Source organism: Macrotis lagotis, chromosome 8, assembly GCF_037893015.1.
Source record: "Macrotis lagotis isolate mMagLag1 chromosome 8, bilby.v1.9.chrom.fasta, whole genome shotgun sequence".
Classification (NCBI taxonomy): Eukaryota; Metazoa; Chordata; class Mammalia; order Peramelemorphia; family Peramelidae; genus Macrotis; species Macrotis lagotis.
In genome coordinates this window covers 116,845,990-116,873,585 of record NC_133665.1, presented here as the reverse complement: position 1 = coordinate 116,873,585, position 27,596 = coordinate 116,845,990, and the positions used below count along the sequence as shown (strand labels likewise).

The 27,596-nt window shown below is 33.4% G+C and overlaps 1 protein-coding gene across 1 annotated transcript in view; it reads right to left on the bottom strand.

Moving 5' to 3' along the window:
- Nucleotides 1–27,596, bottom strand: part of ABCA13 (ATP binding cassette subfamily A member 13) — a 493,610-nt gene that overhangs the window by 348,812 nt on the left and 117,202 nt on the right. Inside the window, exons 15-19 of the mRNA XM_074199032.1 lie at nucleotides 26,258–26,397; nucleotides 24,847–24,961; nucleotides 19,372–24,069; nucleotides 14,203–15,993; nucleotides 8,239–8,345 (exon numbers count right to left, since the gene is read on the bottom strand). Of these exons, the coding sequence (XP_074055133.1) occupies nucleotides 8,239–8,345; nucleotides 14,203–15,993; nucleotides 19,372–24,069; nucleotides 24,847–24,961; nucleotides 26,258–26,397 (6,851 nt within the window). The remainder of the gene's footprint in view (nucleotides 1–8,238; nucleotides 8,346–14,202; nucleotides 15,994–19,371; nucleotides 24,070–24,846; nucleotides 24,962–26,257; nucleotides 26,398–27,596) is intronic.

Below are 27,596 nucleotides of genomic sequence, written 5' to 3'. Positions count from 1 at the left end.
AAATGGCATTTTAAATATGTTAAATGGAGATAAAATGTCATCAATAAGATGCAAAATAATGAAAAATTATAATGTTCATATTATAAAATAGTGATCTCTCAAGACAAAACTTATTTATGAACATGTTGGCATATGTACTAGATATACTGGAAGGTCTTTTACAACTTTAAAAAAGATAGAATTCAACAGCATTTCTATGGAAGCCGAAAATTAGAAATAAAGTGGGTGCCTAACAATTGTGAAATGACTTTTAAGAAACCCTATAGTATCTGAATATAATAGAATTTTAATGATTAGTGGAAATAGCAGTTATGAGAAATTCAGAGGAACATGGAGCAATTTGAATAAACTAACAGAATGAAATAAGCAGAACCAAAAGAATAATATGTACAACTGAAAATATCAATGTAAAAATATTAAAAGGAAGCTGCTCTCTGAGCAGCTCTGAGCTCCCCTTAGTGTGGTGTCCTGAGAAGCACAGAAAAAAAAAACAATAATGAGAAAGAGGTGGAGGACTACTGGGACAAAATATTGGATATATTGTTGGGTGAGACCACTGAATTTGTTGTTCTTGTTGATGATGATAAGTCTGCTGTATTTTGCTGTTGCTTTTGTTTTTAAAACCAGAGAGAGATTGATTTGTAAGTAGAAAATGGGGAAGAATTGCTAGGAATGATAGTGATATAAAAACAATAGTCATCAATAAACTTGATTAGAAAAAATTGTTTTACGAGAATTCCATACACCAAATTTTTTGAAAATTTGTTTTTAGTGTCTGGAGCAATAATTTTTACAATATTTGACCCTGTACCCATTTTCTTGTACGTGAATTAATTTGTAGGTGAATTTTTCTAAGAAAATAAAGAGCTAATAGCTCAGAATACTTTGATACAGAATGTGCTAGGGGAGAAAGGATTGTAATTAAATATAAAGATTAAAAATCAATTTTCTGTTAATAAGTCATTCTAAATATGCTATATCAATTTGGCAACTGTAATGCAGATCTAGAAAATAAACTTAACTGGAAGTATTAATCTAAATGTTTAATTCATTTAAAAGTCATTACTTTATCCATGTGTGAAGTTGTCAAAATGATTATGTCTTCAACTGTGACTGGATTCAATCTATTGCTTAGGCAATTAATACTAAGACAGCTCCTGTTGAGTGGCATGCTCAAACTCAGATTGTTTAAACGTATTAGAAAGCAGTTTTTGACAATCATAAAGAATATTTAGAAAGATGATACTTTATTTAGCCTAGTTTGAGTTATTTTCACAGCAGCTCTGGTGTAAAATATAGGTCTTCTTTGGGAAATTATCTACATAATTGTTATATTTGCATTCACATACAGATATGGTATCCACTGATCAAATGCCTATTGAAAGTTAGATTTTTCTGGTTCTTGGGAACTTGACCTTTTTTAATGTGTGGGATCAATCACTTGGGCAATCTAGTGAAGTCTATGGACCATGCTCAGAATAACGGTTTTAGGCAGCTGAAGAAAATACTAATTTGGGGGGGTGGGTTGCAAGGCAGTGAGTTTAAGTGACTTGCCCAAGGCCACACAGCTAGGTAATTATTAAGTGTCTGATGGCGGATTTGAACTCAGGTCCTCCTGACTCCAGGGCCAGTACTCTATCCACTCTGTCACCTAGCTGCCCCAGAAATACTACATTTTAGTTAGAATTTAGTGAATATTAAGAAGCAATTTTTCCCATCCAGATTCTGGACTCCTCAGAATTAAAACCGCTACTGTGATTCTAGGAACTAGGAATGAAAATTACTAGCTTATATGTGGTGCCTGTCTCCAAAGTGCTTCTAATCTGATGAATGATGTTATTTAAGAGCTTACTTCCCTCGATTTGGTAGCTAGGAGCACAGTGGATAGAGTTATGAGTCTAGAGACTGAACTATTCCTGGGTTCTAATCAGGCCTCAAACGTTTGCTAGTTGTGTGATTATGGGCAAGTCATTTAACCTTGATTGCCTCAATTCTTCATCTATAAAATCAGCTGGAGAAGAAATGGCAATGCTCTTTAGTGTCTCTGACTGGAACACTCCAAATGGTGTCAATAGACTCAGACAAGATTGAAATACTAAACAACAATAAAATACTTCTACCTAGGATCTTGGAAAAAGAAAGAAGAAGGAAGGAAGGAAGGAAGGAAGGAAGGAAGGAAGGAAGGAAGGAAGGAAGGAAGGAAGAAGAAGAAGAAGAAGAAGAAGAAGAAGAAGAAGAAAAAGAAGAAGAAGAAAAAGAAGAAGAAGAAGAAGAAGAAGAAGAAGAAAAAGAAGAAGAAGAAAAAGAAGAAGAAGAAAAAGAAGAAGAAGAAGAAGAAGAAAAAGAAGAAGAAGAAAAAGAAGAAGAAGAAGAAGAAGAAGAAAAAGAAGAAGAAGAAAAAGAAGAAGAAGAAAAAGAAGAAGAAGAAGAAAGAAGAAGAAGAAGAAAAAGAAGAAGAAGAAAAAGAAGAAGAAGAAAAAGAGAAGAAGAAGAAGAAAAGAAGAAGAAGAAGAAGAAGAAGAAGAAGAAGAAGAAGAAGAAAAAGAAGAAGAAGAAGAAAAAGAAGAAGAAGAAGAAGAAGAAGAAGAAAAGAAGAAGAAAAAGAGAAGAAAAAGAAGAAGAAAAGAAGAAAAAGAGAAGAAAAAGAAGAAAAAGAGAAGAAAAAGAAGAAAAGAAGAAAAAGAGAAGAAAAAGAAGAAGAAAAGAAGAAAAAGAGAAGAAAAAGAAGAAGAAAAGAAGAAAAAGGGAAGAAGAAGAAAAAGAAAAAGAGAAGAAGAAAAAGAAAAAAGAAGAAAAAGAGAAGAAAAAGAAGAAGAAAAGAAGAAGAAAAAGAGAAGAAAAAGAAGAAGAAAAGAAGAAAAAGAGAAGAAAAAGAAGAAGAAAAGAAGAAGAAAAAGAGAAGGAGAAGAAAAGAAGAAAAAGAGAAGAAGAAAAGAAGAAAAGAAGAGAAGAAGAAGAAGAAGAGAAAAAGAAGAAAATAGAAGAAAAAGAAGAAGAAAATAGAAGAAAAAGAAGAAGAAAAGAAGAAGAAGAAAAAGAGAAGAAGAAAAGAAAAAGAGAAGAAGAAAAGAAAAAGAGAAGAAGAAAAGAAGAGAAGATGAAGAAGAAGAAGAAAAAGAGAAGAAGAAGAAGAAAAGAAGAGAAGAAGAAGAAGAAGAAGAAAAAGAGAAGAAGAAGAAGAAAAAGAAGAAAGAGAAGAAGAAGAAGAAGAAAAGAAGAAAAAAGAAGAAGAAGAAAAGAAGAAAGAGAAGAAGAAAAAGAAAAGAGAAGAAGAAGAAAAGAAAAAGAGAAGAAAAAAGAAGAAAAAGAGAAGAAAGAGAAGAAGAAGAAAAGAAAAAGGGAAGAAGAAAAAAGAAGAAAAGAGAAGAAAAGAGAAGGAGGAGGAGGAAGAAGAAAGGAAGAATAAAGAAAAAGAAGACAAAAAAGAACGAATGAATAAAGAAGAGGAGGAGGGAAGGAGGAAGAGGAGGAGAGGGAGGAAAAGGAGGATGAAGAAAAAGAATTAGGAGGGGAAGAGGAAAGAAAGGAAGAGAAGAAGTAGTTGTATATTAACCAGCTACTGTGCAAGAAAAACTGCATGCTGAGGAAACAGAATTACAGGTTCACAGAGCTAAAAGAAACCTTCATGGTTAGTAGAACGAATAGAACCTCTCTTCATCACTACAAGCAGTTGTGAATTTTTGCATGTACCCAGTACTACTTACTTGTACAAAATTTAAAATGATAATAATAATTATAAAGAAATAAATGCTACTGTAATGCTAGTATCTATATAAAAGGAGGGAAATAGTGGGGAGTGAAGGGGACACTTAAGGACTAATTTGTTGATTCTTTTTGAATAGTTATGCTTAAGAATATGCAGGTATCTTCCTTAATTACCTTTGATATTTCAATATGAGACAAATACTGGTGCTTATTCATTCTCCTTTCTTCACTTCTCTCACCAAGCAATAGGTAACTCTTATCTAGAATATGTGTTCTAGGCTGCTATAGTATATCAATTTGGAGATGTGCCTTTCATCCATCCATTCTTGTATCCTCACTGACCCAGTCCTTTCAGAGCTATCTCACAATCTTTTCCATTAATTTCTCAATTCCCAGAAAGATTTTAGAGAAGAGGTTAAAGGCAAGGTCCTCCTTATGCTGCTTTTGCCTGATGAATTCGAGATTAAGAGTTAATGAGGTAGGGGTGGCTAGCTGGTGCAGTGGATAGAGCACTGGCCCTGGAGTCAGGAGTACCTGAGTTCAAATCCAGCCTCAGACACTGAATAATTACCTAGCTGTGTGGCCTAGGGCAAGCCATTTAACCCCATTTGCCTTGCAAATGCCTAAAATAATAATAATAATAATAATAGTAATAAAAAAGTAATAATAAAAAGTTAATGAGGTAACTCACACTTAAGCCTTCTAGATGTTAAAATAGATAAAGTTGTACATAAAGTCAGAAAGACCTGAATTCAAATTCTTCCTTTGACACTTAACTATGGGACCCTGGGAAAGTTATTATCTTTCAACCTCAGTTTCTTCACCTGTAAAGTGCCGGTAAAATGGAGCTTCCCCTACAGGAATGTTGTGAGAACAAAATGATATAACCTTCAAATCACTTCCTTAAGTCAAAAGCACTAAATAAAAACTAGCTGCTATTGTTAAATTTCTCAATTTGATCATTTCTTCTTATTAGTGATTAATGTTGTAGTAGTGCCATATTTAATTTTTCACAAGTATACACCTCTGGAATCTTAGGGGTTCATATGGCAATAGTGGTGGGAGAGGAGAAATAAGGATCAAAAGACTAGAAAAAGCGAGGAGAGAATAGTCTCTCCTACAATTCAGTCTCAATACTGTACTTGGTATATACATGGTAAAACATGATAAATGTTAGTTGTTTGACTGACTGACTAATAAGTTGGCAGGGCCCCTATCCACTAAGGACAAGTAATTAATCAATACACATGTATTTAGTTCCTACTTTGATCACATAGAAGTTTTAATAAATGTTTGTTTCATAGTGATAGATATTGATGCAAAAAATTAAATAAACAGATAATCCCTGACCTCAAAAAAGTTTACAATCTAATAGAAAGGTAGTGCAGGTAATTAAGAGAATTAAATACAATTTAAAAATAAATGCAATCTACAGCAAAAGTCCAAGATAATTTCAAGGACAATAGGAATTAGGACTGAGAGAATCATGTTATTTGTTCTTAGTTTTTGAAGCAGACTAATGACATCAAAGGGTGGTCTTAACTCATGCATGAATTGGATTTAAGTGAGGCAGAATTGCACAAAGTCTATTTTAAACATTATAAACATAATGCATCATAATAAAGTAATCAAGATTTTTTTTAAAAGTTCTGCCTCACTCTCTTTTTCCAGAGGTACCAAGGTTCAATGGCAAGTCAAAAGTCAAGACAACTGGCAAAAATTCTGGGATGCAATGGATGACCTTAGCATCTTCAATGTCTAACCAAACTTTCATAACTCCACAGTGCCTGCTTCAGCCTTCTTTGGCCTTTGGAACAAATTTTCTCATCTGCCCATTCCACTAGGGAAAATCTCCACATGCTTGGGGTAGACAATCCACTAACTCACCAAAAAGTTGAGACCTGTAAGTTATCTTCAACTTAGTTTAACCATATGCCCAAATGTTTTACCACTTGTTGCTACAGTTTCTTGGAATCACAGGTGAGAGCTGAGTGCCAAAAAATAACAAAGATGTTTGGGCAGCCCTGAAAAAAGGCTCAGCCAAGAACTCACCCCTCTTAAGAAAGGCGACATGAGTTGAGTTTGAAGAGAGTTAGGTAGGGATTCCAAATGAGGAAGGGAGCTGTCTAGGTTTGGGGGATACCCTGTGTAAAAGGCAAGAAGAGATGAAATGTTGTGGATGAGAAATATTGGTCCAGTTTGACTGAACTTGAACCCTTGGTTAAACCCCAACCTTCCCATTGTTTGTCTTCTTCACTTCAATACATAATGAAGGGAGTTGGAAGAAACCACAAATCCAGGTTGAGTGGGCTCACTGAACATTTATGTTCTAAAATAACAAATGGTCCCTCCCTGAAGTAAAGCAATCCTTCTACCCCTTGCTAATTAGCTCCCAAGAGGAATCAGTATAGTGAAATGGGGGAAAAGCACTTTTTCATGAGCCAGAGGACCAAGGGACAAATCTCTGTTCTGTCATTTACTACCTGAGACTTTGAGCAGTAATTTTGTTTCTCTAATCTTCAGTTTTTCCATTGGTAAAGGGCGGGGGGGGGGGGATTGGACTAGATGATGTCTAAGATCCATTCCGACTTCGGAATTTGCACAGAGTACACTCCTTAAATCTCAGACAATTACCTCCTTGCTGTTCTTAAACATGATACTCCATCTTTTGCCTCATATTATTTTCTCCACGACCATCCTCCATGTCTGGAATTTTCTTCATGCTCATCTCTACCTCATGGCTTTCTTCAAATCTCACCCTAAATCCCCCTTTCCACAGAAAGTCTCTTTTGATCCCCCTTAATTCTGGTGCATCTCCATTACTGATTATATCTATTTTTCCCCATATATAGCTTGTTTGTGCATATTGTCTCCCTTATTCAATTGTCAGTTCTTTGAGAACAAGGACTGTCTTTTGCCTTTATTTGTATCCACAACATGTTCACAGGTATTTAATGAATATTTACTGAAAATTATGACCAAGTCAAAAATAAATGTTTTGTAAAACCGCTAAAGCTATTCATAACATATTTTCCTTAGTACAATTCCTGTAACACAGTAGTGCCCAATAAATATTTGTTGGTTGATTGATTGATAGTAGGAAGAAAAAGAATATGAGAACCTGGCAAATTTCTTTTGAGATATATCTGGCCTTGGAAGTTCTAGAAAGGAAAATCTAGATACCATTTCCTTCTGGAGAATAATAGCTCCTCTGCATATTCTACTTTGATAAATATATATTTTATTGAATTATGATTTCCCCCAATAATGCTCACTTCCATTATAATAAGTGTCTTAAAAATTAATTACATAATAAAAGTGTTTAGACTAAGATATTTAACTAGTGGTTTATAAGTCAATTTTATTTTTATCTTACACCAGGATATGATCTGTTGTGTTTTTAGTGGGGAAATCAACCCTAATCCCCTAGCACACGTGAAGTAGTAAAAGAGAAGGAATACCCACTGTCACTTAAGTGCAACTAACTGTAACTAGGTGTAATGGTAGCAGCCTTAGTCCAATCAGTAATTTGAAATAAAGTTAAATTCAATTTATTACATAGTCAAAATCATGCAGTACATTTATATTTGCTTACCATGTAGACACTTGTAAAAATCTGAGTGACAATGAGATAAAAGTATTTTATGGTGCTCAAATCAAAGAGATTTGACTCAAAGGATCTGGTTTCATAGTTTTGCTCTCTTAGGATAGCTAGCTAGCAAGACAGAGGGAGGGAGGGAGGGAGGGAGAGAGAGAGAGAGAGAGAGAGAGAGAGAGAGAGAGAGAGAGAGAATATCAGAGAATATCAGACAGAGAATAGCAGACAGAGAATAGCAGACAGAGAATAGCAGAAAGAGAGAATAGCAGAGAGAGAGAGAATAGCAGAGAGAGAGAGAATATCAGAGAAAGTATCAGAGAGAGAGAGACTACCACACAGAGAGAGAGAATGAGAATATCAGAGAGAGAGAGAGAGAGAGAGAGAGAGACTATCAGAGAGACAGAGACAGACAGAGAGAGAGAGAATATCACAGACAGAGAGAGAGAGAGAATATCACAGAGAGAGAAAGAATATCAGAAAGAGAGAGAGACAGAGAGAGAGAGAGAGAGAGAGAGAGAGAGAGAGAGAGAGAGATGGATATATATGTACAGAAGGACATATATATTTATATGTGTGTATATGTATATAAATATGGACAAATTCCTTATCTTCTTTCTCTCTCTTTTATATATATATACATATATATTCACATATACATACATATACATATAAATTCCTCATCTGTAAAATAAAGTGGATGAACTTCCCTTTTAGCTCTTAATCCAATGATTTATGATCTTATGGTCTGCCTTTACAATGTATCTCCCCTAAAACATGTTTCATTTCATAGATTTAGATTCACCATGGATAAAATTATATCTCACCCATTTAAGTCATTTAAACCCATTTAAAGTCAAAGACTATACAAAAGGCATAGAGACAGTTAATTCAGATTATTTGAAAATTATCCAAAAACTGATATTAAAGTAACTTACCTGCCAGGATTGTTAACACATTCAAAACTGTCATCTTCACCTTCTGCAAAGTTAAGGCAGTGGAGGGCTTTAATAGCTTCTGGAAAAATTGACACATTTCCAAGACACTGATAAAGAAGAAAAATAGTTATACAGTGCTAATACAAACATACTTATACTGTCCATTAAGCTGAAGTACAAGAAATAGTAAAGATGGAGTCAAAAAAGAATTGCAACATGAATGATCATCACCTTTGAATTTTCCATTTTTCTGGGACAGAAGAAGAAACAATATGAAGAATATAAATGATATCCATAGATGATGCCAAGAGCATTTATCATTGTCAAAAAAAACTAAAATTTTAATTAAACTTGAGCCTTATTTACCTTATCAAATTCCAGAATTAAAGCCCTAAATCAATACTCCAAGGGAGCATGAAAATGACTCTAGGTTCTGGTAGGCCATGCTTGAAAAAGCAACACTGGCAGAACCCAAAAAATCTTTGAGAATAAAATGGTTGATAGATTTTTGTAGTTACTCCCTGACTACTGTCCTCGCTAGGTTAAAAAAGAGTTGTCATGGAAGATTAGTGACTGAGTTCTTCCATGCCACTGAAATTCATGGCAAATATCATCGACTAAGGCTTAGAGGAATTGTGATCTGTCATTGGAAAACAGTGCCCAAAAGAATGAAATTGGTGACTATATGGTACCTTTAAAGACTTCAGTAATCTGCCTCATCCCCTTTTGAAGTTGGTAGAAAGTGATCCAAAGGCATAGCAAAAGAAAGAAACTTAGTGACTCTGTAGGAACAAACCTGTGGTTTGCCAAATATTTGAGCAAAATAAACCTTTTATTTACTATATCAGGGGTAACTATAAATTAATATCAGTGTATCAGGAAGCTTTATCAAGAACTGACATTGTACCAATGTAAAATCTTGAAATATAAGGACAAAAGCAAAACAGTTCTATCCTCAAAACCTTATATTCCACAAGGAGGGGGCCTGAGAAGAAGGAGGTTATGGGGAAGGAGCAATTATGACTAATGCAATATCCCTAAATGAATTTAAATAGAAAAATTATATGAGATGAACTCATTTTCCTCTTTATTATTAACATTTTTTAATCTCCATTTCCAGATTTCTACCTAGTTCTTATAACTACTGACACTAGTGAACTTTTTATATTGCCCACTGGGTTTTCTCTTAGAATTCTACTTCAATTATGTTCTTCTCTACTATTTGCAGTCTCATTCCTAGAGACTGTTAATTTCTCTTAATCTCCCATACAGATAAGGCCAAAAGGTCACTGGATTTAAAATCAGAAAAACCTGGTTTCCAATACTGGAAACTACCTGTTTGAATTTTCCCAAATGACTTCATCTCTAGGTCTCTCTTTTCTCATCTATAAAATGAGAGTTTTGACCAGAAACCTTCTAAGGTCTCTTTCAATCCTAATATTGTCATGCTCTGATTCTAAGACAGCTTTAGTGAGCAGAAGTCTGGAAGGATGAGGAATACTTAAGAAAACCAGTCTTCTAACTTTATAATAATCATATTATTAATTAAATTTATATTATTCAGTTTGGTCATCCATTTTATTCACCAGACATGGTTCCAAATAACTTTTGGCTATTCCTGCAAATCAAATATACTCACATGGGTAGAAGTCTTAATATCACTGAAGACCTTTAAAAGAAGTAAATTCTACAAAGAAATACTGTGAGCAATATAAAGTACTTTGAATTTCACTGAAATAAGTGATGGGTTCTAAGGGTGATTATTTTGAAGGAAACAACCCTTTAGATGAAACAGTTAGTGTTTGTTTATTTAAAAATATATCATATTGGTTTATAACCATAGGGCCCCCATCCTGAATCCCCTTATAAATGGCTTCACTGCATCTGACATTTTGGTTGGATTCCTGGTTTTTCCCCATCATCACAATTATCATTATTAATCTTCATCATTATAACAGTAATAATAATAAGCATTTATATTATTCCTTAAGCTTACGATGTGCCTTATATACCTAATTTGTTCATGTAACTTATTAATTTATATATATTATATATAGAATTTGTTATCCTATTTGATCCTTGCAACAAATAGGTGTTATCATTTTACAAATGAGGAAACTGAGGGAAGAAATTAAATAACTCACTGAGGATCATCCTATTAGTAAGTCTCTAAGCTAGGATTTGAATTCAAGTCTTCCTGATATCAAATGCAGTCACCTAGTTGCTTTAAACCTTCCTGACTGGGATCACTCCCCAGTTCTCTGAATTTTTCTAGGGTTGTATCTGATTTATTTGGTACTGGATCTTAACAAGGTACTACAAATCCTGCCTTGTAAAAACTGAGATTCAGTGCCTTTTTCCCTTACCTACAGTTTCCCTTAGGGAAAGGAAATAGTTAATACATTCTTCTGGACCTTTCACTACCAAGAGCTTCAAAGCATCAAGTCTATGCTAATAATGAGATGTGAAATAAACAAGATCCTTCCAAATAAAACAAAATTAGGTTGGCATAAACTAATTAGAATTGTATTGATTTATGACAAAGATAAAAAAGTTTTCCAATGTCACAGGAATAAAACTATTTAACAATTCACATTTCTCCAGCAGAAAAAAAACTAATTAGGTACTGCCTGATTCCTGAAAAAATGAAACTCTTTGGGAGGTTTGGAGCTCTCTCTTCAGAAAGAGGAATCTATCATCAACATATTAAAGAGGATCTTGGTCCAGCAAAGGGATTACAAGTGCTTTCAAAAAACCCTAGGCCCATAGCCTAAAGACCTAAATAGTAGGAGAGATGTGGAACATTCATGATTTCTTTCCTTAAGCAAAGAAAGTCAAAAAAATGGCAAGCTATCAGACTATTAAAGTGTTATACATAGTTAAATAAACTCCTGCCGTAGTGAATCTAAGCTAGCACCTGTCATCATTCGATGTTGAGGAGTGCTATATTATGGAAAGAACACCAGAAGGGAGAGCCTCCAATTCTTATTAATATGGGACCACAGGCAAGTTGCTTAATGTCAATTCCCCCATCTCTAAAGTGGATATGATAAAAACTTTAGAATCTGCTTCATAGTTGTTAAGAGGAAGGGATGAGAAAATAGATCCAATTTGCTTTCTAAATTTATTGATCAGGATCCATACAAATTTATTATCTAATCTCAACAGGGTATTTATTCAGGGTTGATCCTTATCCTCTTCTGAATCTCATTCCCCATCGTAGCTATTCTCCAAACCTTATGCCTCAAGATACCAGCCCATGTCCATATGCCTTTCAGAAGAGGACCTTGTCTTGGAGCTTACTGATAATGTAAGCTCCATGAGGGCGAGAACTGTTTCATTTTTCTTTGCATTCTCAGCACTAAACACAGTCTGACTCATCTTAAGCTCTTAATAAATATGTATTAAATTTAGTTGAACTGTAGTTGAACCTTAAAGTGATCTATTAATGTCAGTTATAATAGTGATAGTGAATCCACTGGGAAAGGGAAGCTGGTAGCCAGCAAAGAGGGAAAGGTTTAGAGTCCATTGGTATTTCAGTCTTAAAAACATCATTCAAATAACTTGAAGATGTTAAAGGACAGATGGTTTGAAGAATCTCCTTACACTAGAATAATTGTCCCAGGAATGTCTTTAATCATATCACGTAAGAGAGATTTGTGGGTATGGCAGGGGAAAGATTTGCAAAGAAATGGAAAAGTCTTCTAAACTGAGCAGAGGATATTAAATATATGTGTTAAATAATTGAGAATTCAAAGAATAGGAAAGATGGAAGAAAACTAGGTTGTAATACTAAATGACAGACAAGACTTGCTGACTCAAGCAAGAGAAGAGGGAAAGTAGGATGGGGAGAGGAAACTGACTTTACAAACTGTAATCAGATAAAAAATAAGTGTCTTACATCAAATGAATATGTTAAAAGTCTATTTTTAGAGGTTTGTGACTTGCTAAATGAATGTCATTAATTAGGAGGCACCATATGGATAAGAAAAGGGATGAGGATAACTGTTCATTAGTGTTTGGACTGGTTCTGACTATACAGTTCAAAAATATTTATTCTTTCATTTGATGCTGATAATATTTGAAGAATAATTTTAGAGATCAATACAGCTTGGTCAAGAGATCTTTCACTGTGCTCCAGTTACAATTCTTTTATTTTGGGTATCCCAGGTAGCCATTGATCAATAAAGATGAATGACATCTCTAAGGGTCATATATAAATTTTCAGATGAAGACAATGAAGTTTCTGAATAGGGGGAAAGGGTACATGATCAGATCAATGTTTTAGAAAGATCAGTTTGATAGCTGAATAGAAAACAGATTAAATTAGGGAGAAACTTGAGGTAGGAAGATCAACCCACAGGCTATAGCAAAAGTTTGCACATATGGTGATGAGCCTGTCTCCCATTCCTTTGCATTAAATGCCCATCACTATTGAAATGTTCTACCTCCTTACTTTCATTACAATGTATTCCTTAATTCCTTCAAAAATCTACTTAAATATTAGCTTTCCTTGCTCTCTTCCATTCTTCCTGCCCTACCTTTTTAATTCTGAATTATATTGTGTAACAGAGATTGAACAGGACATGCAAAAAGCAGTAGTCACCATATGCATACATGATAGTACTGAAGAGCTAGTTTCTTTCAGGTTGAAGAGCACCAATGTGATTATTTCCAATCATATTTGGGAGAACTGGAGGGCTTGGCATTGCTCTTATTTGAACATTGAGCAGGGAGATGATTCAATGGAAGTGACCCCACCCTTAGGGTTCCCTTCTTTTCTGAAAATGAATCACGTTAGGACTGTTTCAAGTTAGAGCCCATGAGACAGATAGAAGCCATGATGTGTTTGTTCAAAAAGTTTTGGGTAGATTCATTTGCTCTTTCCTTCCTGATCTAACATGGATGAGTATCTATGGACATGAATATGAGAGATTCAGGGGTTTTTGTGTTCTTTTTGCCAGAGCTGCTTGGCAGCAAAAGAAGAAATCTCAGTAGTCTTTCTAGCACTCATGAAGTCAACCATTAAAATAAGGTAGAGCCCAAAACAAGATTAATTTACCTAACAATATGTACTAACTAGGAAATATTTGAGCAGTGCAAAGATGAGATGAAATATGGAATATCTATTCAGTAACCCCACATAAAACTTTATGTTTGAATGGTTTAGGTATCAGTCTCTCAAATGATTAAAACTGTAGTTATAAAGTATGTTAGTGACTCCTTATGCCTTATCCTGCAAGGTCTGAGTCTTTTTGTGTCTTTTAATATTTCTTTTGTGGGCAAGAAGTAAATACCTCTCACTCACAAATTACATTATATTTCTATTCAGTAATAGTTTTCTATTCCTTCTCCCTCAACTTAGGCTTTTGGGAAATCCTGGTAATGAGCCAAAAAACTAAATTTTAAGTAATTTCACTGCAGGGCAATGGAGTAAGAGATTTAACAAGCAATAGAATCTGAAAAAAGTGAATCTTCCCCTCCTATACTTAGACATCGGTCTTCTCCAAAACTGAATCCAGTCTAATACATTGTACATAGGTGCAGAGCTCAAAGGTGATCCTTAGAGAAAAGGAATGAAGCTCCATGAGCTCAGCATCAATTCTTAAAGAGAGATTTATGTTATATTCATTATGTGGATATATATATTATATATATCACAATGTCCATCAGAGTAGGCCCTTGATAAATAATTATTAATTAATACAAATTAGGAAAAAAATTTATTTAAGCTCTTTTCCATCTTAATTAATGAGCTTAGCAGTAAAAGCTTACAATATATACATTGGTTTATACTTACCAGGTGTTTTTTGTACATTTGTAGCACCCACCTTATTTTATTTTATGCAAAATGATATTGGATATTTAGAATAATATAATTTATTTATCTGATTCCTATATGATTATACTTTATTTTTATAATTTTAAAAATAAAGTTTGTTACAAATTATGAAAGAAAATTACCTTTGATTTTGCAGGGGTCCTTTTTGCCAGTATTTTGCCAGATAAATTATTCTTTTAATGGACTTTTCAAAACAAGATGAAGATTTGAAAGTAAACAAAAAATTATTCCTTTCTCTCTTAATGTTGTTTGGTGGTTTTGACATCACACCTTTTCCAGTAGTTGCATTAACAGAAGTCTCCCAAGTGAGTGGGAATAAAGCTTTTGTAGAATGTCTCCACTGTGAGTGGTGTAAAAGTAGCCAATCCATCCAGAGAGCTATTTTATTTAATGCAACCTGAATTGCTTTTTCGAGTTCCTGGTGGGTCATGTTGGGAATGGTAGAGCTGTTAAAAAATAGAGCCTTACTGAATTCTCCTCCAGAAACACTCAGCATCTTCCTAGTGCTTTCAATGGCTTGAGAAAGGTTGTTTGGATGCTGTGCAAATGTCAACAGCAGATTAAATATATCCCAGTCACCCTTCTGTAAATTATTCCCTAAAGCTTCTAAGGATAGAGCAATCATCATTTTCAACTTAGCCCCACTTTCTGGGTTGGTCTGAGACAGTATTTCGTTCCAAAAAAGGATCATTTTATGAAGTCCTTCCCATTTTGTATCCCAAAGCCAATGATAGGAGGAATTCAGATTAGAATTTAAAAAGTTCACCTGTCTAGTGAGGTTGTTTATTGGCACCAAAAAATCAAGAACTTCTTCCATTAGAGTTTTAGCCTCTATGGATAAAGTTTGGGATGCATTTTTGAGAGCTGATACAAGATGCTCCAGTTCTATAGAGTGGTTTTTTGAATTGATTATAAACAGAGCAATTTCTTCTACAATCTCAGAAATGTTTTTAGATTGGCTCAGATATGATTTATTCAGAGGTTTGGATTCTTTGAAAACAGTGGGTTTAATCTCAACAGTCCAAGCAGTGACATCCAGCAATGGTTTCAGAAGTCTTTCTACTTCCTGGTATCTTAAAACTTCTGTATTCCTCATAGAAGTTATTTCATCTACAGCACTGTGAACAGCTTCTTGCAAAAAAGAATAGAGGATTTCAAGGGAATTTAACTTTCCACTTGTCTTGGAAATTAGGTGACTTTCTAAAATAGTGGCCACTTGAGCTGACACTTTTTTAGATAGATTAAGGAATTCAACCATGGTGTCTACTGCTTGTGAAAGATCTCTTAACTTCTTGATGTCCTGCAACAAAGTACTCAAAGCCTGAGACATTTCTAAGAAAACTTCTGGAATATCCTTTTCTCCATAGGCAATTATATCTAGTAATTGCTTTGTAATTTCTACTACCTTTCTCTCTTTTGAAGGGAAGATATTATCTACAAAGGTCACTAATTCTGTTAAATTAGCAAGAACAACTTGGAGTGTAGAGGAAAAATTATGCAGATCCTTAATACGATAGCTAAAGATAATATCCATGAGGCTGACTATTTTTGCAGAATTTTTTCTAACAAGTTGAACCGCAGAGTCAAGATCTTCACTGAATTTCACAAGGTCTTCAAAACTATTCATCTTTGACAGCAAATAAGTTTTATTCTTAACCAGCTTAGCATCATTTCCAGTGTCATTTCTTGTAGGGATATCTCTTAAAATAACATGTAATAAATCTCTGATGAACTTGAGTCCTTGTAGAGTATCAAAATAAAATTTACCATCTTCTAATTTCAATGAATCTTTGATTAAATCATAAATGTTTTCTCTTAAACTAGAAGAGTTGCTGAGTAATCCACCTTCTTCCTTCAGATTAGTAAATGGATCCAGTTTCAGAAGATTTAAAAGTTTGTCCTTTGTACCATTACTGTAAAAATAATAAGGAAATTATTCAAATTCAAATATAATCACAATATTCAAAAGACTTCTACAAAGGCAGTTATCACAGACAGAAAGGAGTTGATCCAATCATATACAAAGACTAAACAACAGCATTTAGACATCCTAAGTGCTACACTAACATATCCAAGTTATTAAAAGATCTCTAGTTCATTAAATGACATTTCCATGGAGGATTTATGGAAAAATAAAGATAAGAATTTTAGAGGATTTGAAGGATGACTAACTTCATTCATGACTGAAGCAGCTCTATTGATACCACACATTCATCTAAGTATCTAAAAATGAATCATATGATCTGAATCATATGAAGGACAAAATTATCTGATTTCTACCTTACAAACAGAAGCTAAATTTGTATTGACTGCTAATATGAACATTTGTAACAAGTTCTTATTCAAACGACAATATTTTGGTGTTAAAAAATTATTTCTTTAGAAATGGATCAATGCAAAATGATGGCCTTGCTTTATTCCCCTGATAATGACTCTAGAATTTCATCCCAAACAGTGGATGAAGTATTTACCAACAAATTATAGTCCTCTCCTCTAAAGTTTATATTGCTATTTTTTCTAATTCTTTTTTTTTTTTTTTTTTTTAGTTTTTGCAAGGCAATAGGGTTAAGTGGCTTGCCCAAGGCCACACAGCTAGGTAATTATTAAGTGTCCGAGACCGAATTTGAACTCAGGTACTCCTGACTCCAGGGCCGGTGCTCTATCCACTGCTCCACCTAGCTGCATCCTTTATATTGCTATTTTAGAAAAGAGGGCAAAATAACTGAATAGAATATGAATATGAAATAATAATAATTGAAAACTTACAAGTGAGACCATCAATTTCAAATTTAAAGGAATCTATGAGATTTTACTCCAACTCCTTCTTTTGAAAAATCACAGATTAGAGATTGTTGGTGGAACTGTGAACTGATCCAACCTTTCTGAAGGGCAATTTGGAACTATGCCCAAAGAGCAATAAAAATATGCATACCCTTGGATCCAGAAATATCACTACTGGATCTGTATCCTGAAGAGATCATAAAAAAAGGGTAAAAGTACCATATATATATATACACACACACACACACACACACACACACACACACACTCCTTTTGTGGGACAAAAAAAATGAAAATCGAGGGGATATCCAACAATTCAGGAATGGCTGAACAAATTGTGGTATATGTTTATGTGTGTGTGTGTGTGTGTGTGTGTGTGTGTGTATGATAGATCACTATTGTATAAGAAATCATAAGGGATGAGATTTCAGTGAAATGAGCAGAACTAGAACATTATATACACTAAAAACAACATGGGGTCATGATAAACTGTGATGGATTTATTCATTTCAGCAGTACAATAATAAAAGACAATTTTAAAAGATTATGATGAGGAGCAGCTAGGTGGCACAGGGGATAGAGCACCAGGACTGGAGTCAAAAGGACTTGAGTTCAAATCCAACCTCGGACACTTAATAATTATCTAGTTGTGTGACCTTGGGCAAGTCACTTAACCCCATTGCCTAGCAAAAACTTTAAAAAAAATATGATGGAAAAATATTATCCATATCCAGAAAAGGAACTGTGGAGCTTAAATGAAAACCAAAGTTTATTATCTTCAATTTTAAAAGTTAATTTTTGTATTATGCTATTTTTCCACTCTAATGTTTACTTCCATTTGGATTTCATTCTTCTTTCACAATATGATCAATATAGTTCTATGTTTAGTAAGGTTATAAATGTAGAACCTATATCAGATTTCTTTCTGTCAGGGAGAGGGGATAGGTAAGAGAGGGAGGGAGAAAAATGTAAAACTCAAATCCTTGCAAAATAATGCTTGGTAAAACTACTACTGCATGAAGTTAGAAAGAGAAATAAATAAAATATTTTTAATAATATCAAGGATTAATTGGAAGGATCATTAGAGATCTAGTCCCACCCCCTTATTAGTTAAGTAAGAAAACTGAGCCACAAAGAGGAGAAGTGTAGTGATATTGATGATATATTGCATTTTTACTATTTATAAGTGAACCATAAATTTAATTGTAAATGAATAGTAGTTATGGTTCTATATATAAATAGCAATGATCTCATCTAATCAAAGTATTTACGTATTTTCCCTTTATAAGTATTGTACAGTTTCTTTTTTTTTTTAGGTTTTTGCAAGGCAAATGGGGTTAAGTGGCTTGCCCAAGGCCACACAGCTAGGTAATTATTAAGTATCTGAGACCGGATTTGAACCCAGGTACTCCTGACTCTAAGGCCAGTGCCTTATCCACTACACCACCTAGCCACCCCAGTATTATTAATTATTAATTAATAATTATTTATTATTTCATGGAAGTTTTCATAAAAATTGACTTTTCCATTCAGAATTTCAAAAGATATCTTCAAAAGAAAAAGATTAAATTGTAGATCTGTAAAAGACAGTGAAATCATTTTTGTTTCTCATTTCAAGACATGCATTACAATGACTTCACTTGAATGAAGCTTTGAATTTGTTTCCCTTCATTCATTAATAGAAAGTCAAGACAGTTAACTACTAGGTTTATAGAAATATTTTTTTTTAGTTTTTTGCAAGGCCAACAGGGTTAAGTGACTTGCCCAAGGCCACACAGCTAGGCAATTATTAGGCGTCTGAGGTCAGATTTGAACTCAGGTACTCCTGACTCCAGGGCCGGTGCTCTATCCACTGCACTACCTAGCTGCCCCTAGTTTATAGAAATATTTGATACTTTTTAAAATCTAGATCTTTGATTTTATAAAGGAAAGGAATATTGAGATAAGTAGCTGCTTTGTAATTTATTCTTATAAGGTAATTTGACTGGAGTGATAAGCTGGGGTGGGTGCATGAGCAAATGTCTTTCTGACAAGTCTTCCTAACTCAGGGTCATGTTCACTGACTAGTGTGCCATGCTGTCCCATCACTAGATTAGATAGATAGATAGATAGATAGATAGATAGATAGATAGACAGACAGATAGAGAGATGTAAAATTAAAAAGGTTTATTGAATGGAAGAACTTATTTTTCAGTTCCATATAAACTTATATTAGATAATGATAATTTTTAAACAAAGGAAAGTTCTGAATGAGCAATAGCAAAGTCTCTAGTATTAAAAATGACAGATTTGCTAGGCAGTTTTGTCAAACCAAAATACTACATCCATGAAAAGTTCATTTTTAAGATGATCAATAGTGAAAATTTGAGTTTTGTGTATTGTGTATTGTATATTCTGTTGTAATTTAAACAGACCACAAAGTAAAATCTATTCCATAAAATGCAATATAGCAGATAATATAGCAGATAAAATATAGCAATATAGCAGATAAAAATCACACTCATACTCACCTCATCTTAGCCATCATATGTGTACATAAGTTTTTCAGCAGAGCATATAGTGTGCTCTCAAAATTTCCTTTTGGGGGAAAGAATTTGGGGGAAAATTGCTTGAACAGTTCCATTGTGCTTCTTTGGTGGAGAGAGATATTTCCCTTAATATATTCAAACTGTGTATAGTTAAACACCAGATCAATGAAGTCCATTATTGGAAGGTCAGTGTCATTTAAATGCAGGGCTGTTTCAAAAGAACTCCAAGCAAAATTATTGATTGCACTAATCAGGCTACTTTCAAAAAGAAATTGAGCAACAGAGAAATTAGCTTGTTTTTCTAGGTTTAACAAATGAGCAACAAATGTAATATTAATGTTTCCTTCTCTAGAAACATTCTTGAAGTGTTCCATAAAGTCTGTAATATCATCATTGTTCAATGTCCTAGCAAAAGGGGAACTTTCATTGATCAAAGCAGGGATCAATGTATCTATTATTGCAGAGAAATTTCCATTGCGATATTTGTAAAGCAAGTCTCTAGTAACTAATTTAAGGTCTTCCAGAAATCTAGCCCAATGTAAAAATGAAGGATTAAACTGTTTTAACAAATAAGAAAGGGGTAAGGTTGTATTTTGATCAACCAGTGATTTCATTATTTGAATTCCTTGTTTGACTGAAGAGAATATATGCTCAATACCAAAATTCTTCTCTGGGTATGACTCAAGCCAAAGGTTTTCAAGATTGTCAATAATGTTACTAGTCTTATCAAAACTTACTAATACTTTTAAGAGATAATTCATACATTTTGCTTTAGAAGATACATGCATTGATGGAGATAGAAAGAAAGTCTGGTTTTCCACATCAAAATTAGAGACTAGATTTATCCACCTTTTCAAATTTGTGACACTTTTGTTTAGAACTGATGTTTCTTTGTCAACATTCCAGTACTGGATCTTTTTCCGACCTGTTAACTGTTCCAAAATATCTTTAACTGACAAAACCTTTGTGAAGTTCATTTTTTTTAGCTTTTCAATGACTCTCAAAGCAATCCATTTCCCTGGAATTACCATACAGTGTAGGGATTCATTAGTATTGCTTGATTTTTCAGAAGATAGGATATAAGGTGATGTCTTGTACCAAAGCCCTTGAAGCTCTTTCAGAAGTGAATTATTGACTTGGAAGACCTCAGAAAAATTTAAAAGAATGGAATTCCAAGCTGCTAATTCATGAAAGAAACAATATACTCTGTGAGTCACTTCTATCCTTAAAGTCTCATTTGAACATTGTAAATCTTCTTCCAAAGGCATGAGGTGCAGGTGATAAAAGAGATCAGCCATCTTGCTATACAACAAAGGATGCATAGATTTGTGTGTTTTACACTTTTCTATTACTATATCATTGTGAAGCTGTAGAGTTGTATGATTGGAACACCAAGTTACAGGATGGCAACTTAAAGCTTCTGCAGCAATATTTGGCTTCTCTATAACTAATTCTGTTATGTCTAAAAGGCTTTTTATGGCACTTGCAAAATCTTCCTTAGTGATGGTAGAAATGCTAACTCCATGCACCAATGTGAAGTTATAGACTTCCAGGAGGGCTTCTGAAATGTTCTTATGAGCTATACTCTGTAAAAGTCTCACTCCATCAGGAAGCACATAATATGCATCTACTACTGCATCAACTTCATCTTTAGGAAACAAGCGTGAGAGTTGCAACAGGTGGTTAACATTCCAAGAATGTGAGCTATGTACAAAAGTATTCATTAATCCAATTAACAAATCAATCCCCAAATTTCCATCCTCTAAAGCACTGATATTCTTTAAAAAACTCCAAAGGCTCCCACTAATTTGTTCAAGTTGATCTACCAAGAGTTCTACATCTGTGTTCTTGAGGTTGTGTATCAGAGTACTGATTTTCTTTAAAACTTTCATATTTCCTGAATTTTGTGGAATGTTAGGAAGAATAGATGGCAATAAGGAATTCATCACATCCCTTGCCAGTTGAATATCAAGATCTATTGCTTTCATAATTGCATGGATTGGTGAATTTTGTAGATCATGGGACAAATTAAATGCAAAATAACTTCCTAAATTTTGAATTGATTCACCTAACAGATTAGTGCTTTTTTCCTTTGGGAAATTCGTAAACAACTTTAAAAGTTTTCCATTGTCAGATGGATTGTTTTCTAAGAATTTAATAATAATATTTTCCACAAGTTTTTGAATTTCTCTAAAGAATGCTATTGATTGCCGCCACACAATTTGGAATCTGTTAGGAGAGTTCTCTGAGTTTTCTAAGGCTCTTATGATTAATTCAGTAAAATTTTTCCAGTTTATATCAGGCGAAAATTCTAACATTCTTGTTAAATTATTGATAATTATTCTGATCTGATCTTCTGAATTATTTAAAATCCTTAATATAAAGTCAGACATTGGCATCTTCTCTTTTTCCAACAATGGAGTAATTACAGCTTTTACAAAGTTAGTTACATTTCTAAAGTAAACATCCAGACAATGCATATCTGAATTATTCAAAGAACAGGAAGTTTTTGTTGAACTTAATATGAAGGAAACAAAATCTAACATCTTTCTTATTGTGATTTTTGTGTCATTGACATTTCTTGAAGATAAAAACACTTGTAAAAAGTCCTGTGAGTGGTGAAATGAAGTATTATATTTGAAACCTAGATTTCTGATTATATCTATCCAAGCAGTACAACCTTCTAGTCTACTAATTTTATCTTCAGAGGTTAAAATGGAATTTAAAATTGTCAGCACACTTAATAATTTTTGTGAAGTATTTTTTGAAGCTAAATCACTTTCCATAATTAAATTGGTAATATTCGGTAAAATGCCAGCACAAGACAATAAATCTTGATTATAGGATATATTTCTAAGGAATCTTATTGTCTCTTGTAAAATAGAGAAGGCAGTTTCATAGTCTTCTCCAGAGCCTATTATAGAATCTCTGTCTATATTTCCTGTTGCATTGCTTAGCTCCATGAAAACTTCAAACAGAGTGTAAAAAATCTTTCTGCTAATATTAATATTTAATGGAGATTCTTTTAATTTAAGCAGTTCATTTTCCAATGTCAAAAGGGATTTCTCTACTTTCTCTGTAGTTAGTGATTTGATAATGGCTAATGAATTGTCTAACACAGATGAGAGACCAATAAGGTCATTCCAATTTCTGGCATCATCATTGTGAACTATATTTTTTAATATACTTCTGATAAGTTTTATAGGAATATGGTCAGGAAACATTGTCTGGCATGCTTCAGAATGTTCAAAGCTATTTCCTAGTTCTGAAGAAAGTTTCCTGAGGCCAATCTGGAGAGAAAGAAAAAACCTGGAATCAAACTTTAAGACTTGAGACATTTCACTCCAGATTTCATACCACACTTCAACCCATGAAAAGGCACATTGCATAGCTAAAGATTCATTTATGACAATATTTTCTGAAAGCATTTGAATCCAAGGAAGGATTAGGGAATTTCTCACATTCATTGACCTATTCAAAGAAAGGACCCTATCATCCAAATAAAAGCATTGGTTAGTCAAGTGTCCTTCTACTGAGTTGTTGAAAAGTTGATTCAGATAGTAAAGTAATGCTCTTCGAAAATTTTTATCTCTTATGAGGACCTGTTTAAAACTCATCAGAGTTGTGTGTATCATTCTTGCTTCTTGACTTTCCTTTGGGATCAGGGATTTGACTTGATGTCCCAGATAGTTATAAACTGAAAAGAGCTTTTTACAAAGTGATTCTTCAGAGATTCGATTGAGAAAGTGTGTAACTTCAGAGAGAAATTCAAAAGCCTTGCTGATGTCTTGAAAATTAAACTTTTTTATAATAGCTGAAAGGCTTTCAGAAATTTGGATAAAGAAAGTTAACAAAGACTCTTCATTCTGAAAACTAGAGATGAACTGATAAATATCTTGATAAATTGAAGAATATAATCGAAAAAGTTCAACAGAATTCTTGTCCTGAAAGACATTTTGATAGATTTGAGTCAATATGTTTTCCAAGTACTGTTTTTGAGAATCAGAAAATGATGAGGAAAGCATTGATAAGTTCCGAAGAGCATGAACTGTATTCAGGGCTGCAGTGACTTGCTCTTGTTTAATTAATCCAAGCTCATAGAGACTATTTATGACAATTTCACTTAAATGTACAAAATCCAAGTTTAAATTTTCAGATAAACTTTGAAAATTCAGTGAAAAGTTTAAGTTCTTTCCAAAGACTCTCTGATTTTCTGGAATGGACAAATTTAAAAGAGTTGATAATGTTTCCAATGTGTCCTTTTCTCTTTTGGGGATACCATACATCCATAGTTCTAAAAGCTTAGGGTGGATTTCATAAAGTAGTAATTCCAAGATTCTCAAAAATCCTTCATTTTCATGTCTTTTCCAGAGACTTGACACAACTTGTATTTTCTCTATAACCTCCTTACTAAATTTAGAAAATTCCTGAGAATTAAGAGAATATGGTTCTGCCCCTGAACTTCTAGAAGTATTCATCCCCCAAAGAGTCTTATTCCAGATAATTTCAGTGAGATTTGCAAGGTTCTGGAATGCAGAATGATTGGATGAGACCAAAGACCCAGTTAGTACCATTTTTTCCAAAAAGTCTACAAAGGATAGCCAAAAGCTTGTCGCTTCATCTTCATAGGAATGTGACTTCTTTTCCATCTCCAGAAGATACTTGGTGTACACCAAAATCCTGAAATATTAAAAAGAAAGCATTTTTTAAAGTACCAACCAATAATATTTTCAAGTTTAAAATATTTTTGTAGCAAAACAGAAATGAATTTCCATACATATATTTTCCTTATAACAGATAGGAAATTTTGCAAATATTTTAGTTGCACATCTTTAGATGTTAATTAAAGTAACAAATTATTTGAAAGTTATTTAAAAATATTAAAACTTATATTTTATTCCCAAAATAAGAAGATATGACTTTAAATATTAGTAAACTTTCCATTCCAGTGAAACAATAAGACTCAATTCTGCAATGATTCTTAGGATGTCGTTGCTTTTGCTGCTGCTGCCTCTACTGCTGCTGCTACTATAGTCCTCATTGTTAGTTAGGTTTGAGAGATAAATCTGAACATTCTCAAGAGAAAACTCTTGTCTTTGTGATATTCATACCAAATGTGTTGATGTTCAGAGAATGTTATCTTTTCTATAACTTTCTAAGTAGTCACTATACAGTAAAGGTGTAAAACCTGGTATTTCACACACTGAGGTCCACAAAATCCCCATAAAGTCTCACAAACCACATTAAAATGGAATTGGGAAACGTTTAGCAAAAGAAGTAAATATACAATGCCATACAGACAATGTTAATTTTGTGGTTATATAAATAAATATGTGGTTTTGCAGGGATCCATTTCTATTTTTATCTTACAAAATCAAACCACTTTATCTAGACAACAGTTCTTCATCTCCAAAGGGAATCATGGGAAGCTCTTGCAGGTGAATAATATAAACTTACCTAGACACTGATATCCTTGGAGACTTCAGTAAATTTTTCAGAAACATAAAGTAGGTATCAGTGATGACTTTCCAATCCAGTTTTGCTCCCTCACAAGGGGATTTTTCAGAAGTAACTAGATGGAAAATTAAAATCAGGATTTGACTTTTAATATAGGGAACAATAGCAAATACCTCAGAATAAAAGATTGTTCTTTCTGCCAGAGGAGTCTAATAGGAATGTTGAAAAATTCCCTAGTTCTAGAAATGTTCTTTACAAAGCACTTTATTCCTGGTGATTTCAAAACCTACATAGTTATGTGAGAATGGTTCCACATCAATTGTCTTCATACCCCCAACAGTCATTTACAATTCTAGTTATAACATTATACCTATATAGCTATAATATTATATCCATGTCTGTGTTTGTCTGTTTTATACACATGAGAAAATAGACTACTTATTTACCTCACTCACAAAGATGACCCTATAGTCATATACCCCACGGCTATAATCAATCAGTGAGACTGAATTCAGGAACTTATCCAACTTTTTTGTATTGCAAATGTACCCCTTTCTATTATCATTTTCTATATAGCACCAAGCAAAATTTTCTCTTTGATTACCATCTAGCTCCAGAATGCTAAGAATATAGTAATAATTCTTTTGTCATTGATACATATATTTAATTCTAGCCAATCAAATAATGATGATGGAACAAGTTCTTAACCTGAGATCCTTGTACTAGTGTATATGCACTGTATTTTTGTAATCAGTTATCAATATAATTGATTTTCTTTTATAAACTTATGTATATTATTTTATGAAATTAAAAATATTATTCAGAAAAGGGGTCTTGGGCTTGCTAAGACTGACCAAGTAAGCACTTAATAACTGTTAATTGACTAATTTTAACTTTCTAATTATGCGTAAAAATAATTCAGAGAAATAACTCATTTTCTTGAAGGGAATGATGGAAGCTTTAATCTCATCAGTGTAGGGAACATCTCTAATGAAAAATTATCTCCTCCAATAGCAATTAGTAGTTTATTATCTTAAATCAACATAATTTATAATCTTAAATATTTGCATAGGACATTGAGACATAAAATGATTTATTTATGCTCATGATGCTTTGTATCATAGACAAAACACAGAGTCGGGGCTTTAATCTAGCATAGAGCTTAGAGATGGCTGGGATTTCAGAGATCAACTGGTCTAATTCCTTCATGTTTCAGATGAGGAAAGTGAAGTTGAATGAGGGTAAGTGATTTGTTCAAGATTTCATAATTCATAAGCAATAGGAATCTAGAATTCAAATTTTTAAGTTCAATTTCAATGTCTTTTTTTCCTACTATATTCTTTCCTACCATTTTGCATCATTAAATATAAAAACATTCCTGTGTTAAAATTTGATCTGCTTCTTGGCTTACCAGGTGCACTTCTTTGGAAATTTTCTTGCTTATTCACATAATGAGCAACTTCACATGTTTTCCTGAGAAAATCTGTTAGGTTTTTCCAAGGGCTATTTTGTTCCAGAGCAAATTGTACTTCCTCCAATGTATGAAAAATCCTAAAAATTAAATGGCACTCTTATAAGACAAATAAAGAAAAGTGTTACAATCACTACTTTTTTCAGTTTAATTGTTACTTTCCCTCACCTTCCTTGCCTGAATAAACATTCATTTGACTATGTATGACCAGAGTGATAAAACCAAGTACTTTATTCCTGGTGATTTCAAAACCTATATAGTTATGTGAGAATGGTTCCACATCAATTGTTTTCATACTCCAAAAGTCATTTAATAAATGCTTTTTCCAAATTAATGAATAAAAAAATTTGAAGAAAAATGTGGCATTTGAAGAAAATATAGGAGAAGTGATGAGAATTCTATAGATAGACATTCAAAGGAAAAACATCCCAAGTTAAAAGAGCAGAAGGAACAAAGGCTATTTAGGAAATATCATATAGTCAGTTTGACAAAAGAGTGGAAAACAGAAAATTTAATAGCTGGAGATAGGACTTGAATAGCAAGCTATTATAGAAAGTTTTAAAAATCATGCTGAACTTAAACCTGTGCAAGTATATTTACAAACAAACAAATTCCTGTTTACTTCAGTTGAACACTTATAGAAATATTTCTCTGGCCTAAAGTCTTCATCACTGAAGACATGTTGTGCCCAATGTGAACAAGCATTTATTAAATGTGCCAGTTGGTTTAGTATCAGACTTTATACAATGAAATATCAGATACCAAAATATGGTACCTATCCTCTAAGGAGCTTGCCTTCTCATGACTACAAATAATACTATACAAACAAGATTGTGCAGGATGATGATGATGATGGATAATCAGAGAATAAAGGCAGAAAGATTAAAGAGAACTGGGAAAGTTTCCTAAAGAAGCTGCAACTTGAGCTGGGGGTTGAAGAAGTCCAGACAGAAAGGAGGATGAAGAGAATTTCAGGCATGGGGGAAAAGTAGTGAAAAATGCCTTCCATATTTTCTCCCTTTTTCTAGATCTAACCACTTTCCTTTTAGGAAAATATATAAAAGGTAAAGAACAAAAGCTAAGGACTTGGTGGTAACCTCTTAGAGAAATACCTCATGCCCAGACTTTTGTCTTTCTCCCTTCCTTGAAGGAATTAGAGTTGTGATCTATTTAAGGGAAATAATCTTGCCCTCTCCCCATTTCCTGATGATGTTAGCATAGGGGTTCTTAATCTTTTTTTGTGACATGAACCCATATGGGAGTCTGGCCTATGAACCTC